The sequence below is a fragment of the Hydra viridissima genome, unplaced genomic scaffold, assembly GCF_058129835.1.
Source record: "Hydra viridissima isolate aposymbiotic clone 2 unplaced genomic scaffold, HvirCarnegie_v1 scaffold_5, whole genome shotgun sequence".
Classification (NCBI taxonomy): Eukaryota; Metazoa; Cnidaria; class Hydrozoa; order Anthoathecata; family Hydridae; genus Hydra; species Hydra viridissima.
The window spans coordinates 12,782,922-12,800,068 of record NW_028324304.1 but is presented as its reverse complement, the minus strand read 5'-3'; the positions used below and the strand labels follow the sequence as shown (position 1 = coordinate 12,800,068).

At 28.5% G+C, this 17,147-nt stretch overlaps 2 protein-coding genes across 4 annotated transcripts; one reads left to right on the top strand and one right to left on the bottom strand.

Moving 5' to 3' along the window:
• Nucleotides 1-969: 969 nt before the first annotated feature.
• Nucleotides 970-14,698, bottom strand: LOC145189106 (uncharacterized). 3 transcript variants are annotated; one of them, XM_090087530.1, is made up of 19 exons: nt 14,028-14,698; nt 13,601-13,708; nt 12,009-12,276; nt 11,664-11,856; nt 11,068-11,198; nt 10,753-10,853; nt 10,536-10,630; nt 10,178-10,374; nt 9,852-9,936; nt 9,600-9,702; nt 5,503-5,586; nt 4,232-4,387; nt 3,954-4,073; nt 3,762-3,841; nt 3,366-3,432; nt 3,127-3,251; nt 2,929-3,000; nt 2,314-2,515; nt 970-2,210 (listed from the first exon to the last, which is right to left on the bottom strand). In XM_090087530.1, the coding sequence occupies exons 3-19, from the start codon at nt 12,248-12,250 to the stop codon at nt 2,116-2,118; spliced, it is 2,148 nt and encodes a 715-aa protein (XP_089943656.1). In that variant the 5' UTR covers nt 12,251-12,276; nt 13,601-13,708; nt 14,028-14,698; the 3' UTR covers nt 970-2,115. The 3 variants fall into 3 exon arrangements, with proteins under 3 accessions (XP_089943656.1, XP_089943657.1, XP_089943658.1); XM_090087531.1 differs by having other exon boundaries at nt 14,605-14,621; XM_090087532.1 differs by having other exon boundaries at nt 14,011-14,444.
• LOC145189492 (uncharacterized) lies at nt 7,462-9,534 on the top strand. Its single transcript, XM_090087533.1, has 5 exons — nt 7,462-7,832; nt 7,953-8,052; nt 8,752-8,866; nt 9,003-9,180; nt 9,318-9,534. Exons 1-5 carry the CDS (start codon nt 7,739-7,741, stop codon nt 9,479-9,481), a joined length of 651 nt encoding a protein of 216 aa, XP_089943659.1. The 5' UTR covers nt 7,462-7,738; the 3' UTR covers nt 9,482-9,534.
• Nucleotides 14,699-17,147: the final 2,449 nt, after the last annotated feature.

The following is a 17,147-nucleotide window of genomic DNA, read 5'->3' as shown; positions in this document are numbered from 1 at the left end:
GGTCAGCACATCTCCGCAAAATAACTTATCAAGGGCGTATGCTCACCAGTTTAATATCAATCTATTTTTAAAATTCTCGGAGTAGTCTATTATTTGCGATCAGTTATGCAATTTAATAAAAAGTGAATGCCACGTGACAATACTTTGAAGAAGAAGATTTTGAAGAAGTTGTTACGTATAATTTTAACATCTTTAATATCACTTTTAAAAAATGAGTTAAAAGTTTTTTTAAAGTATTATGATAAATGCTTTCAAAGGTTTGTAAAGTATGAAGAATTAAATGCTTTCAAAGGTTTGTAGAGTATGAAGAATTAAATGCTTTCAAAGGTTTGTAGAGTATGAAGAATTAAATGCTTTCAAAGGTTTGTAGAGTATGAAGAATTAAATGCTTTCAAAGGTTTGTAGAGTATGAAGAATTAAATGAGGTATTTGATTTTATTTTAATATTTGATTTTATTTTAAAAATTCTAATGAGTGTTTAAATGATATTTAGCTCAGGTGAGTCGTAAAATTCAACCCTTGAAATCTCCAATCGAATTAACTTATAGAAAAGATACTGCACATTTTTTCTATTGTTTTAAGTTATGTTAACCATTATTTCTAAGATTCTGTGAAAAAGATTTTGTATATGTTAAATTTCCTGGAATTTTTTTTTTTTTTTTTTGCTTTTTTTTTGTGGCATTTTGATCTTTAGAATTATTTTCAAGTTAAAAAACTAGTTATAAATTAGTTTTTTTTTTTTGTTGTTGATATCCATACCTGTTATGCATCAGAAAAGTAAAAAAATTGGTCTTAGATAAAACGAACCTAGGTCTTAGGTAAAATACAGTGATTTACTTCAGGCCACAAAAATTTTGACGTAAAATTATACCAGTCTTTTCAAAAGCGATGTTGCTAATTTTGTTTTTTCTCTCTTAAAAAAAAACAAAATTAGCAATATCACTTTTGTTTATTTAGAAGACATTCATAGACATGTAAAGAAATTCATTTCTGTTCAAAATTGATTATCAAAGAGGAAAAAATGTTTACATTTCTGTAAGAAGAATCTCTCTGTTTCCATCAGAAATTTCGAGCGCAAACCCACAACCATAACCGTCTTTGAGAATTGTTTACACAACATCATAGCAACGTCAACACCAAACCCATGAGCATATTACAAGACACTTTAGTAGATTAGAAAGCTCTTCTGACTGAATTGTACATTATGTAGCACTCATAATTGTTAGTCTTCGCTGCCTAGCGTATATTGCTTACTTTTTATTATCACCAGACTCACGAAAAAATACATTTATGCAAAGGGTAGTTTGTGATTCTTCTTAAATTGATGGGATTTTTCATGTATTTTTACAAAAACGGAGATAATTGTCGATGACGGAGATGCTTCTAAAAATTCTCAGTAAAATGTTGGAAACATCGATAGAAACTGAATATCTTCATCACCACGAGCAAGTATCAAATCTCTGTGGTTAGATTAAACAAAATTAGAATGAAGTAAAAAAAAAAAACGAACAAAGGAGCAAAGTTTACATTTCTTTTTAAAAATGTTTATCACAAAACTTTTCTTAGAAATCTTTGCTCGATATCTTTAACAATAAAACATGTAAAAATATACTAAATACCGATATATAAATACATGTATCAATATAACATACATATAGCATACATATAAATCAATATAATCAATAACAAAAATGAAAAAAAAAAGGGCTAATGATATCGAATTATAAAGTCCAGAGATTTTATGTAATTCAATGTAGTTCAGAGATTTTATTTAATTTTAATTTCAAAAAAAAAAAAAAAAGAAAAACAAATTTAAAGAAAACCAAATAAATCTGATGAACCCAGGGCAAATTTATGCAGAACAAATTTGTTGGTGTCTATTGAATTCATAAGATGATACTAGAAAACATTATGATATCAAGTTTAGAAAAGATTTCAATTTTACCACAACAGAAGAAAATGCAAAAGAAACTTTAAACACTCCTTAACTTTTTATTTTTTATTTCTTTTTATCTTACACTTTGAAAATTGAAAAAGAAATTAAGAAAAAAATCTTTAAATTTTGCTTTCCTGAAAAGAAAAAAAAAAAAAAAAAAAAATTTGTTCTGGGTCATTTTATGAGCTTTCTTCTCCTTCATTTTCACTTTCAGTCTTTTCTTGCTGTGCACTCTCTGACTCATCTTCATTATTCTCTTGTTCATCATTTGCATCTAAATGATTTTAGGCAGTACATTTCTTTTATTTGTTGAAAAATGAAAAAAATCTTTTAAAAGATTTTTTAGTTTCTAAAACATTTGATTCTCTAAAAATCACCTCTTGTTACAGAGTCATTCTCTGAATTATCTTCCTCAGAATCAGATTTAAGTCCTTCAGTTTCTTCTTCTTTCAACCATTTTTGAAGTTCTAATTCATTCTTCCAAGGTTGCTTTTTTAATGGTTTCTTTTTATAACCACCAATGGTCTTCTTTGATGCTGGGAGGCTTTCTCTGCGCCCCTCACTTGTCCATGCTATTACCTGGAAGAAAATATTTTACTAATTAAATATTCATAACTTACATTAAGATTAAATTAAAATATACCATTAGAATAACTAATGTTTCTTATTTTTAATGCATCTGCACAGTTATTTTTTTTCAAAAAACAAAATTTTAAGTGGAGAGTTATGTAATAAAAAAAATTTTAATGGAGAAAAGAAAAAAAAGCATGCTTAATGAATGATTTTACTGAACTGTTATAGTTGATTTATTATGATTGTATTATTATCAAATGCATAACTCATTCAAAATTTTAACATCAGAGAAGCTCTAAAAACATGTACTTATTACAATAAAATAATTTAAAAAATTATTTGTTCTGCAAAGATTTGTTGCTAAAACCTATCTGATCTTAAAAATAAATATTTAAGTTGGTAATACTGAGTTCACTCACAGAAAATGTATGGATTGAGTTTTCTTTTAATCTATTTGCAATGCACTTTCTCACAGTTCCAAAATAGATAGCCTAAATAAAAACAATTCAAAAATAAAAAAATAAGTAAAAAAAAGACTTTCAAACAAGAGAAAATAAAAAATGTTACAGATAATCATGCAAGATTACTGACTAAAAGACTAAATTACTAAAACTTACCTTTCCATTACAAATGACTTCATAGTTTCTTATTCTAGCATTTTTAGCTGCAGGTGGCTCCCATGTACAAACAATTTCATTTGGACCAACGCAAACCAATCTGGGTTTAGAAGGAGCATGATAATCTATCAAAATAAGAAGATTTCATTAATCTTTAACTGTTAATTGATTACACAAACATTTAATGCAATCAAGCTTCCAAATAAACTTTTAAAGGAGTATTATTTTACAATATTTACCATGCCCAAGTGTCCTAACTGTAACTGTTGCTACTTCTCCATCTCCACGCTGTGTAACTGCACAAACCTATTATAACTTCTTTGTATAATACTCAAAATTAATATTCTTAAAAGAACTAGATGGTTATCTATAGATATTTTATCAAACTTAATACAATCAACCTATAGAACATAAACTTTTAAAAAACTGTATGATAAAATATTTAGTCAACAAAAAAAGTGATATTTTATTTAAAACTTATTTGTACTAGTTCAACTTTACAATTTATCCTGAAGAAACTTGTCACAAAATTTAGTTTCTTATAGGTATTTAACAAAACACCCTCTCTGTAAAATACAAAGAGGTTAATTTATTGATCAATATAATTTGTGATATAATATATTCAAAAAGCTTACCTCAAATGTATACTCTTTATCTGCTTCCAAGTTGCTAGCAATATGGTACAAGGAAACAGGTTCATAATGAATGGAATTACCTACACAAAAACAGGTGTTGTTTAACTTTTAAGTCTTTTTTTAAAAAAATTTCATTTTCCAATTAGTAGTAAAAAATTATATTTTAGTAAATCATAGTTCACATTTCATTACCAGTTTCTTTTACACGATAGCCTCGAAGATTGCCGCAAACCTTTTTAGGTCTTTCCCAAACTATCTTCACCTGAGAAGATGTCACTTGAATTGCTCTTAAGTTTTGAGGAGGGCTAGAAACTAAAAGTATTTTAAATATATTTATCTGATAACCTTCCAGGTGTATATTATATATATATATATATATATATATATATATATATATATATATATATATATATATATATATATATATATAATCATAAAAATAAAAAGTCATGTAAATTTTTTTTTAAAACCTGAGCGAAATGTTTGAGCGACAACTGTTTCACTTGTAAAACTCTCCTCATTTTCATGTGTAAAGCCCCTAAGTTGAAACTCATAATCAGTTTTTTCTTTCAAGCCTGTTAATGTATATGAGGTATTTTTACCAATGTATACAACATTATTCTCACCTAAAAAAGAACACAGCATACATACATACATACATACATACATACATACATACATACATACATACATACATACATACATACATACATACATACATACATACATACATACATACATACATACATACATACATACATACATACATACATACATACATACATACATACATACATACATACATACATACATACATACATAATATTATTATGATATAAGACAACGGGAGCCAATGATATATTAAAAATAACTAGATGTCTAACTTCCGCGTATTTTTTTAAGCAAAAATCGGTCATTATAGGAGGCAAATTTAACAAATCAAAAGCTTCGTGTTTGTTTTGTTTTGATAAATAGCGTAAAGATTTTGCCCCCCCCCCATAATAGCCGATTTTTGCTTCACTTTTTCTTATACCGATTTACGGCAGTTAGACATCTAGTTATTCTTAATATATCATTGACGGGAGCCGTGCCATTCTTCGCGGCGGTAAATATTCCACAAATCTTTATTGCGCAATATTTTTATTTACATGAAAACGAGGTTGGGAAAATCGATTCAAGTTTCCTCGATAAAAATTTTAATGATAAAAAAGAAGAAAAATAAGATAATATGTTAACAGATGATTCGTTTATGAAATACATGAAAGATCAAAGATCTTTAAAAAAAAAGTCATCCTCATTATTGCACTCTTTCATGGATTTCAGATTTTGTAAAGATAATTAAGAATTGCTTTGCAGTATGTTCCATAATGATTTGTGATCTTGTTTTTATATTTTACAAATATGCTAAGCTAAAAAAAAAAAAATTAATATGGAATCATTGGGTTATTTCCGTTACCACCATAAACTTCTCGTGAGCCACAGAAATTTTTTTATACACAAATTTATTATAAAAGCTTTGTTACTTTCTGAAATAACTCAATAGATTACCGCAAAAACTTGGTTTATTTAGATTTTTATTTGTTTTAATTACAAAATTGCGTAAAAGATTGTTTGAGATTCGGATTCTTTTAAATTGACAATTTTTTTTACATATCACCTTTTTTCTTTTTTATTACAAGTTACTGTATTATTGTTAACATATTACTAAAAAAAAACATATTTACAGTTCTAAAATTATTACCACATTGCAATTCATATTGCACATCTGCATTGCATTTGGACGAAATTACTTCCCAAGAGGCATGAATTGTATGTGCATCAATTACTAAAATATTAAACAAAAAATACTTTAAAGAACACGTTACATGTAGAGATAACATATAAAATGTAGATGATATATAACATATAGTTTATTATTTATAGACCAACCTAGATTACTCTTCACTTTTGAATAGAATAAAATAATTTAACAAATACGATTTTAAAGATAACTCTGTCCATTATACGAGTCGTTAATTATAAGGGCCATTTTTTAAAATTCCTTTTATTACAAAAAAAATCTTCGTTGTTTAACGGTGGTGTTATTCAGGAAAGTTTTTGTGGATTTGACACTTAAACTAAAAATTTTTCAAAAAGCGGAGTTTATCAATTTGTTCAATGGACTCAAAATGTGATGTGATGACCTATCAATAAAAAACAATCAACAAAAATTTTTGATTTAACTGATTTTTTTTTAAGTAAATTTATTATACAAAATTCAGTGTTGTGTTATTTTTTTAATCGGCAGGATTGTTTAGATTCTTTTACAGTTGCCCCGTTACATTTAGACACACTCCTATATTCATAAAATAATTGATAATTTTTTTCGAGTAACATTTCAATTGGTCAAGATGTTGATTTTTTTAATGTAGATGATTACTCAAAAATTGTTTAATTAGCTTCCAAATGACGTTTAATTTTACCAAAGTTTATAAAGCTGTATTAATTTAAAAAATTGATGTTTATGAAGTAATGATGCGTTTCTTCAAAACCAGTAAATTATTTATACAAAATATCCTATTTTTTTAATATTATTATTTTAATAGGATATTTTGTATAAATAATTTTCTTTATACAAAAAGTTTTTAAATTTTTATTCTTTTTTACAAACTATCTTTGAGTAATATTCAAAAGTCACGACAAAAAACATTTTTTTAAAAGGAAAGACAGATTTAGCGATGAAATTCGAGTTGGTAAATCTTGGTATACAAAGAAGTGAACTAAACTATAAAACTAGGAGAAAAAGGTCTTTAGAAGTATTAATTAGCAAAACTTAATTGCCAAACAGCTGAAAGATTAGGTGATTGCCAAACAGCTGAAAGATTAAATGATTGCCAAACAGCTGAAAGATTAAATGATTGCCAAACAGCTGAAAGATTAAATGATTGCCAAACAGCTGAAAGATTAGGAGTACCTTACAAATGATGAGGAGTAACTTACAAAGTTTTATGTAACAAGGATCTAAAAAGAACCTCCAAGAAAAATTGGAGAAATTTGGATAGGCATCCAGCGTCAAATATATATGTAATTGGTCGAATCTATGCCTTAACATGCCTGTTACAAAGCTAAATACGTAAATTTGAAAATAAAAAGAATTTCATTTTTGAATTAATATTTTTATTGTCTACTCCTTAAAAGGTTACAACTTAAAAGGTTATAGACAAAAAACATATTCTGCTATTTAATAAAATTCTGAAAATTGGGTACATCTTTGAGTAAAAAACATTAAACTGATAATTTGAATAAATGATAATTGACAAATGATAATTTTTTTATTCATACTATCGATGAAGATTCATACTATCTATGAAGATTTTATGTAACAAAATTGAATTTTCCGCAAATTTCCGCTTTTTGAAAAAAAACTACGAAATCTTTAATGAACATAATTCTACATCAAATTCTAATTTTACTGGCAAGCAATTTTCGCTGCGAATAACGTACAAGCACATAAAGCAGTACGAAAAAAAAAAAAAAAGGAGCTTATTTTAAATGTTATAGGAACCTTGGTTTATAAGTTAGGGTTAAATCAGCTCGAGGTAAAAAATTGACCACTGTGTGGTTTTCTTAAGTATGTGTCAGTTTGTATTATCAATTTTGAAAACAATGACATACTCTAATTAATAGAAATTTCACATTGAGATAGTTAGGATCGGTACTGCTTTTATCGTCTAAGTAAAACTTATCAAAGAAACGAGTTATGCTCTCCTACATAAGTATAAACGCTCATAATAGGCGACTCGCCACTATTTAAATACTTCATCTTTTATAAATGAAGCCAATGCGTTTTGACGTCAGTTTAAATTTGACGTCACCAAGAGTATTTCTTACCTTCACAAAAAAAATTATTATTTTTTGTTTTTAAATATTTGTAAATTATGTAGAGATTATTTGCTTGTTTTTACCAAATCTAAAAACTGGCAGCTGACGAAATCTTAATGGATTACGAAACGTCAAACCAAAGGGATTTTAAAGGTCTCCCTGGAGATCCAGGGGTTAAAACAAAACTGGAGCCTTTTAAGTTTTCTTCTGGTGAATTAGTTTTATTATCATGCATTGATTTTTAGTTTTGTGTTTCTTCGTTTTAACTTTTATATGATACAATTAAAATCTAGAAGCAGTATAAAACTTAAAACTTTTATTTCATTAAAGATACCATCACTGGAAAGACAGAATATAATGAAGTGTTTACTTGGAAAGAAATGAAAAAAGAGATCGACTGCTCTCGATTGGTCACAGATCAGAGAAAAAAGTAAAAGTTTAAAAAACTTTATAATGAAGCCATACATACATAAAGGAACGATGAAAGGGAGACACTGGGATCAAAATCACTCTCTACCTGATTAATAAAAAAATTCAGATGATGCTGAGAATGAACCATATATAATATTTACTTTGTTTAAAAAACCTTTAAAAGCTTAATTTTTGTCAGTAAGATGGCGCTAAATGCAATGTTAGTTATTGTTATGATTTTGCTTATGCATAAGTATTCCTACTGATTCCCCTCAACAAACGAGAAAATTCAGAGTTTAGTAATTTTTACTAAAAGAGGAAATTTTCTCTGGTAAGAGTGTGTCTATGTGTGCTTTTTTATCTGTTTTTTTTAGAACTTCAGTTCTAAAAAAAACAGATAAAAGCACACATAGACACACACAAAGAAGTACTTGAAAATAAGCGAAATTTTATCTACCCGCACTTTACACATTACCTACCTTTCTCTACTCATTACTACACATTATCTACCTGTTCTTTCGAAGGATGCCAATAAATGATATACAATTTCATTTCACTTTTTAAAAATGGAAAATGGGCTCTTTTTTTTTTGAACATGTTTTTTTGACGGTTTATGAAGATTATTTTTCACAGGTACCAAATTCGCGATTTCAATTTTAGAAAAAGATTTGATCATGTATATTTGTTTCAGATAAAAATGTATTAACCCTATTTTTAGTAAACCACATCCACAAGAATCTTTTATGATTTGGAAATATGTTAAAAATTTGCCAAAAGTTGAGAACAAGCAAAAGATTGTTAGAAAAAATGAAGCAGTAACGTCTACTTATCAGGTGAATTTCTTTGTGAATCTTGTCAAATGTTTTCATTAAAGTTGGTATATTTTCACAATAATTAGTGATTATGTAATAAATTTTTAGTTCTTCGGCGATAAAAAATTTTTATCACTACTTTTTATATTAATTGAAGGCTGATTTTCTGAACTTAAATCGAACTCTTACCAGAGAAAAACATTTAGCAGAAAAGTTTTTTGGTAGCAGTCGAGAAAGATTTTCTCCAGAAACAACCATTTATAAAATGGCATCAATTTTGAACGGCTCACATTATGGATGCAATAACAATAATTCATCAGCTGCATGTGGAATTGGTAACTATATTCTATTAGCTATTTATGTAGATGTATATAATCGTTTTATATTATAGAGCCATCATAATTATTAATCTATAGATGGGAGAATGAGTTGCTTTATTTTGTTAAAATACATTTGTTTTCCTTATTTATAGTGCCCGCTGCGACCTTATGTTTGCCTATAATGAAGACAAGATACATTTCATCGTATGTCGATACGTTTGCTAAAAGCGGAGAAAGTATCACTCCAAGAGTTTATCCTGAATTATTTAGTACATTAACACATTTGTGTAAATGTATAAAAAAAAATTCTTTTTAAAGGTAGAAGTTTATTGGTTAACGGTCAATAGAAAAAGTTTGTTATCAATAAAATAACAATTTTACAAATACAACTTCTTGGTAACTTTTTTTTAAATTTCTACCAAAAAAAAGGTTACCTTTAAGTACAGGTGGTTCCGGTTTTTCTAACATTAAAGCTTTCATAGCTTTAAAAGCTTCTTGTCTGTAACTTTCACTTATTGACATTTGAGATAACACGTGCTAGAATTGAACACATTTTTAAAATAATTAACTGTTCATTGGTCGCACATTTGCAACTGCAAACGTTTTTTGTTTTTTTGTTTGTTTGTTTTTTACCAGCAGGTTTTCACTCTATTTTTTTAACTCTTTGAATAAGAAAAATAAATTACCTTTAGGGTTGACTTCACAGCGATTTTTTCGTCATCTTTTTGCAAGATGTAACCTTTTTTTATTTGAGCCAAGTTGCATAAAATACTAAAAAATATTATATTTTAAAATAATTGTAAAGTAATAGGTGAATGACTTTCTAACAAATATTTCCTTGGACATTTTATACTATTTTAAATACATATTCTTTATTAAATCTAAATATGTATTGTTTTTAAAATCTACAATATTTATAAACTAATTTATTATCTTTTTTTATTATAACTATTTATCATACCTTGTTAGTACAAATTTCTGTGATAGAACCTTAAATAAAAATACGGCTTACTTCGAAGCCATTTTAGCAAGATCTTCATCTCCAGCTGTGAGAAATTTTGTTAATATCTCAAGAAGGTAGGTGATATCAGGGTCGTCATTTACTTGCTGTTGACCAACCTTCCATTGGGAAATTGCTTTAAGACAAAATGCAGAATTCTTTTTACAGCCGTCGTCAAGACTTCTTAACATTTGAATTAAACCATGCATCTAAATATGAAGTAATCGAGAAATATTTTCATCTAAACATGAAGTGTTCGAGAAAAATTTTTACTTACCCTTAAAATAAGCGAGAAAAAAAAAACAAAGTAAAATAAGGCTTTATACTTTTTGTTTCTTTTTGAGTAATTTAAAAAGAATGAAGGTTTTACCAGGTCCCAAAATTCTTTAAAATCAGCTATCTTTGTTATTAAGTGTTCGTTATCGCAAAGGTATGCCAGCGCAAATGCTGCGTTCATACCCCGCCCTACATAAGGATAGAATTACACGTTAAATTTATGCAAGTAACTTTTTAAACAAAATTTTGCTTTAAAGTATTTGAACACCGGCAAAGTGTTAGGTTAGAGTAGTAAATATATTAACTGTTACCTTCATCATCAACTCCTACAGAAGCAATTAGTTGAATTGCTATCTCGTCAAAATCAGGATGCTTTGCAATTTTCTCCAATCCGTTCTTACTCATAGAAATTCTAAATCATGCAAAATTGTGCGCGTGCGCACAAAACGTATTGGTTAAATTTTATTGAAATTTGAAAGGAAATAATTTATCGCTTCTTTTTTAAATAAAAATACATTTTAATGTGTTTTGATATTCAGATTAGAATACTTCTGAAAAAAAGAAAACACGACAAGTATTTCAGATTTTTGAAACTAAAAATCATAGGATGTTAATACAACACATACCGAGCAAGAGTTAGCGCACAATTACTAGCTACCCACATATCGCCTTTAAGAAGTGTTTGCCCTAGAACGGAGATAAACCACTCACAAGATGGTTGCTCTAGGGCCCAGTTCAGGCATTCTTCACTCTCAAACTATAAACAATAGCAAAGTTTAAAAAAGTTCCTTTTTTAAAAACAATCGCAAAGAAAACTTTATAGACAAAATTTTATTTTTGGTATCTCATTGAAATTGTGAACCTCTTCAATGAAATTACGCGCCCCTTCAATGAAATTACGCGCCAAAGAAGTTTTTTTTATACAAGAAACTTTTTTTAGGCAAATCAATAAAATTTTTATTTATAGGGTTTTATTTATATATGTTAACATGTTTGTTGCACTGACTGGTGAGCCAAAGACACCTACCATTTTATACTTATTTATACTAAATGTTTACTAAATGTAATATTATGTTTAACAGTATTGATTGCGAATTTTTACTCACCTATGACTCTAAGTAAATTTAAGAATTTAAAATTTTTACTTTATTTTAACACTTTTCATGATTCCCTTTTATTTTTCTCATTGTTGATAAAAGATTGTTAAAAAAAAAGCATTTACAATTAGAGAGGCTGTGCCCGATGCATTTGTCATTGGTTCTGGGTCACCAGTTTCGATAATAGCTGCAAGATTGGGTAAGCAATGTTGTGTGTCTTCAACACGATTTTCATCTTGAAGTAATGAAACAACTTTTTCTTTTCCAATTGGAGAATCGATCAATGCTCCAATAATATATGCAGCATTACCCGCAATTCTGAAACAATCATAAACAAAGAACTAAATTTGAAAAACACGGATTAAATGCAGGCAAAAAAGTTCTTTTAAAAAAAATAGACAAATATTTTTCTTATACTGTTTGTTAAAAATTACTACCTTAGAAAATCTGTGTTAAACGAAAATATGTACCTTGGAGCCATAGGTGTATGATGATCCATGATTCTAAGAATACCATAGACCAATTCATTAAAATATCTATGTTCGACTAAGTGATCAATCATACCTTTCGGATTTTCGTGTAGATCAATGACGAGATCTTCTAATATTTGTCTAAAATCGATATCCATTCTAATCAAACTTGCAAATCTTTCATCGATGATTTTCCGAAAGATTCGCATATCGTTCACAACTGCTCTTTCTCCTCGATACATTTTGATTATTTGATATTAACTTATAACTAAGAAGAAAGAAAAGAATTTAAAATGCGAAACTTATATCATTTGGTACAGTTCGATACATTTTGATTATTTGATATTAACTTATAACTAAGAAGAAAGAAAAGAATTTAAAATGCGAAACTTATATCATTTGGTACAGTTCGATACATTTTGATTATTTGATATTAACTTATAACTAAGAAGAAAGAAAAGAATTTAAAATGCGAAACTTATATTATTTGGTACAGTTCGATACATTTTGATTATTTGATATTAACTTATAACTAAGAAGAAAGAAAAGAATTTAAAATGCGAAACTTATATTATTTGGTACAGTTCGATACATTTTGATTATTTGATATTAACTTATAACTAAGAAGAAAGAAAAGAATTTAAAATGCGAAACTTATATCATTTGGTTCGATCATTAATGTCATCCTCTTCTCTTGATTATTTCCACTGCTTAACGCCTTTTTAAGTTCTTGAATTAATTTAAAAATTTGGCTCTAACTTATTGGCATACACACACAACACATAACACACAGCACAAACACACGATACATAACACACAACACACATACAAATCTGCAACGTCTCTAAGAGGCATTCAAAATAATTTGCTAGAAAAATATTAATTATAGATTTTTTAAAGAAATTAGCTGTGAAAATATATATCATCAAAGATAAATGTACACATTATATATCAATTAATAATAAATATGATCAAACAGTTGTTATAATACTAAGTATCTGTAAAGATGTTGTTACAGAACTTAATTATCATTCTTAGAACTACATATGACACTTTAATCTTATTTATATGATACTTTAGCCAAACATTTGCGATATATCAAAGCTGAGAAAAAATGTATTTTTTTAATGAAAAGTTTTAAAGATATCTAAAATATAATCTCGGATATTTTTCTCGGATAAAAAAAATAATTTCTTTTAAAGATGTATATATTTACATAAATACTTCGTTAAAAGAACATATATATATATATATATATATATATATATATATATATATATATATATATATATATATATATATATATATATATATATATATATATATCGTTAAAAGAAGTATGAAAATTATAATTATAATGATAATTATTATATATATATGTACAAATACATGGTAAATATACATAATAATTATCATTATAATTTTATCATTTTCACTTAGTGAACATATTTAAAATAATCAAGCTTCATCATAAAATCGACACTTTTGATTAATCTTCATAACTTCATAACTTCATAACTTCATAAACTCTACATACTTTACGTGCGTTATTTATGCATAATATCGAGACATAGAAACAAAATCAGTTTCACCTCTTTAATGATTACTTTGATAGGATCGTGATTCAAAACGTGAATTTTTTCGACTTGCTTGCGATCATATTATTTATAAAGTTTTTGTTACCAACGCCGATCTGTTTCCTATTTTAACAAAAATATGCATATTTAAACACTATTCACTTCTCTCTCGACGTGAACATTCAAAATGTTGGTTTATTAATTTTTAAAAAACTTATTCTTTATTTTGTCTTTCTGTTTCCTTGACCATGGAAAAAATGGTCATGGTTATATAACTCTTCAAATATAAAGTTTCCTGATTTTTCGATGACACTTTTAACATGATGAAACTTTTATGCAAAAGTGATAAGTAAAAAAACATTAGCAAAAAAAAAGAAGAAATAATTCAAAAGTTCCACTGCCACATTAGTAAAGGAAAACTTAACTGTTTATAAAATATAACCTCAGCCTTTTCGGCCATCAAGATGAAATTAGGATTATCGATTGCCGATTTGTTATCAAAGACTGATGCGATAGCTAAACGCATCATTGGAACAAATAGAAAAACACCTGTCTGATCAACAAATCGTTAAATCGTTAAATACATTTGAATCATATTAATGCCAATATGAACGAAGATGAGAAATCACGTCATCAAGAGAGAAAATGCTTTAAATTCCGTTGGTTTTAACTGGTAGATATTTTTTTAGCATCGTTCGTTGATATCGTTCATTGACTTTGCGTCGGATAAAAGGTTTTGAACTGACCAAGCATCGCCGTTTGATTTTTCGGTTTTTAACGAATAATAACAAATAATAACGAATAAAAATCAACCTTTCAAGACATTGTGCTGAGTTGTTATTCAATTAAAAACCAATTTAATTCGATTAGAACAAATTTTAACTAACAACTTTACGTATGAATATAAAAATGTCACAGTAAAAACCTGTCTGTTTTAAACGTATAAAGAGTTCTTTTAGTTAATATTTAGCAATTTTAATAAACTTCAGAAAATTTGATTTATCTTCAAAAATTGATACCCTTGTGTGTAGGTAGCAAGTGACATAATAATAGCTTTATGTGTAGATAGTGTTTATAACATAAATGCAGCCTTGTTCTAAATTCTTTTTAACCTACACGTAAGGTCGAAAGAAAAAAAAAATTGTTTTAAATGTTACCAAAGAAACAAACAAGAAAAACTCCGTGTAGGGAATGTCCGGGTCCCGATAGGAACCGAACGAGTCCAGATCCGAACGGGTATCGGACACCGATAAAAGCTAAAAATAATTTTATCGGACTCCAATTACCCGAACGGATATTACCCGATAACGCCGATAAAATCGGGTAGTCGAAATTTTTCATACCCGACCAGACTCAATCTTTCGGGTAATTTAAATAATCGGTACCCGAAATTTATTGATCCTATCGGTTCCCAATCCGAATTACCCGAACCGAACGGTTCTATCGGGTTTTTTATGAAAATGGTTCATTTTAATCAAAAATAATTGATATTTCTAAAAAAAGTTACCCAAGTGGAGTATAACCGTAATAATCGCAATAGTTACATTTTTACTAGGCCTTTTGGAAGTTAAACAAAATTTAATATAGTTCCTTATACTTTTTACGCCATCCGTTTGACAAAATTACTTTATCTCACCCATTATTTGAAATGTTCGACTCAGATTGGTTGTTACAAAAAATCCAAGGTAAGCCAAAACCAGTGAAACTACAAGGTAAATGCCCCTACCATTCACCTTGTAGTTCCACAACTTCACCATTTTCAGGGATTTGTCGATCATTTGCCAAGTGGTCTGGGGAAGAAGTTCGCTCTTCAATTCAATGCAGAAATCAGCTCCGAAATTGGAATGCTTGGTTCCAGACAAGTTGTCTACCTGGTTGTCAACTACTTGGACTCATGTTACAAATGTGAGTGAAAAATTATTTTAAAATGTTTTTAGTCAAAAGTTGCAATGTAACTGGCTGTAGTCTACTTCTGTGCAAGTTCTCAATCCACCATTAGAGGTGCCAATTGTAAAAAGTAACATCTAAAGTTGCTAATAATAAGTGCTACTAATGATCTGAAGTAATGCAATCTAAAGTTGCGAATAATTAAAAGAAATGATAGAGAAAAGTTGCGAATAATTCCAAAAATGCAAGCAGATGTAGATATTTGGACAAAAACTCAGTAAAAATTGGTTAAAGTATGAAAAAGTCTGACTATCTGCACTTAAAGTCAGTCTTTTTGCCCATGAAAGTCTAACTTTTTAAATTTTTCAGACCAATACATCAAGTTCTTGAAAGCCAAGCTCAAAGAAACAAAATTCAATCTCTAGAATTTGGCCAAGGATTCTGAAGGAGCTGTGAAAGAGTTTTTGTCAAGTTTGTTCGGCAAAAGTGAGGAAAAAGACTCCGAGATTGAACCATTCCTCGTCAACAACAGCCTTCGGCAATTTCAATTTAGAAGCTTCTCTTTGAGCTTTATTTAGCCTAAGAAACAGAAGAAGAGCGCGACTGGGTTGAAAGGAGAACTTTTTGCCTATGAAAATGATGTTAAGGCAATTTCTGCATGGATGGGAAAGCCAATGTAGTTCTGGGTGACAAAACGGAACATCTATCCAATTCTTTCCAAGGCTACCTTTGCTATCCTGAGCATTCCTGCAAGTTCAGCATCCTAAGAGCGCTTGTTCAGCGCTGCCAGCCTGACATTCACTTAGGGAAGAAACCGTAGATCCTCTGAAAGCTGAAAAACTGCTCTTTATCAAGAGCAACTACTCTCAGTTTGAGAAAAAAATGTTGCTCAAATTCTGCTCAGAAACCAAAAGCTCTCCATCAATTCCAAATGAAAACCCGAATGATGACATCGAGGAAGCCCTTGTTGACGCAATTAACATTATGGATATGTATGATAATGAAGAAGACAAAGAATTTGTCGAAAATGATTTTTCAAAACTTGGTTTAGAATTCTTCCAATTTATTTCTTGCTAAGAAACTCATGAAAGCAGTCTCCGAATCAGTACATCTCCAAACTTTAAATGTTTATTTATAATCAGTGTTAAAATTCAAATGTGAAATTGCTATACTTGCCAGTGTTTTACTTCTATGATGACTAAGACAACTAGTGTGTTTAGAAAGTTGCATATATTTTCACATCATTTAACCTATTTCATTAACTTATGTAGCTTAATTAACTGTGGACTTTTACTAAATACTTCATTAAATAACTCCCAGCTTAAGTAAGTTTATTTTAGTGGATTTTTAAAATTTTACATTATACATTTCACTGACTCTTCCAAAGATGCTAAAATTACCGTAAGAAACAACTCGTAGCAAAAATTTTGTGATTCTTAGCAATTTTTGCAATTTTTAAAAATCTTTTACTAAGTTTCGGACCCGAACGGTGATGAAGCCGAAAACCGGGTTCGGTTTTTCGGGTAAAAAAAGTTCAATGCCCGAACGGGTACCCGATAATTTATCGGTTTCGGTTCCTTAGCTTTAAAACCTCGATAACCCGTTCGATCATATTTCGGGTTATCGGGATATCGGGTATTTAACGGGTATTTAAAATATTATGTTTCTTTTGTTA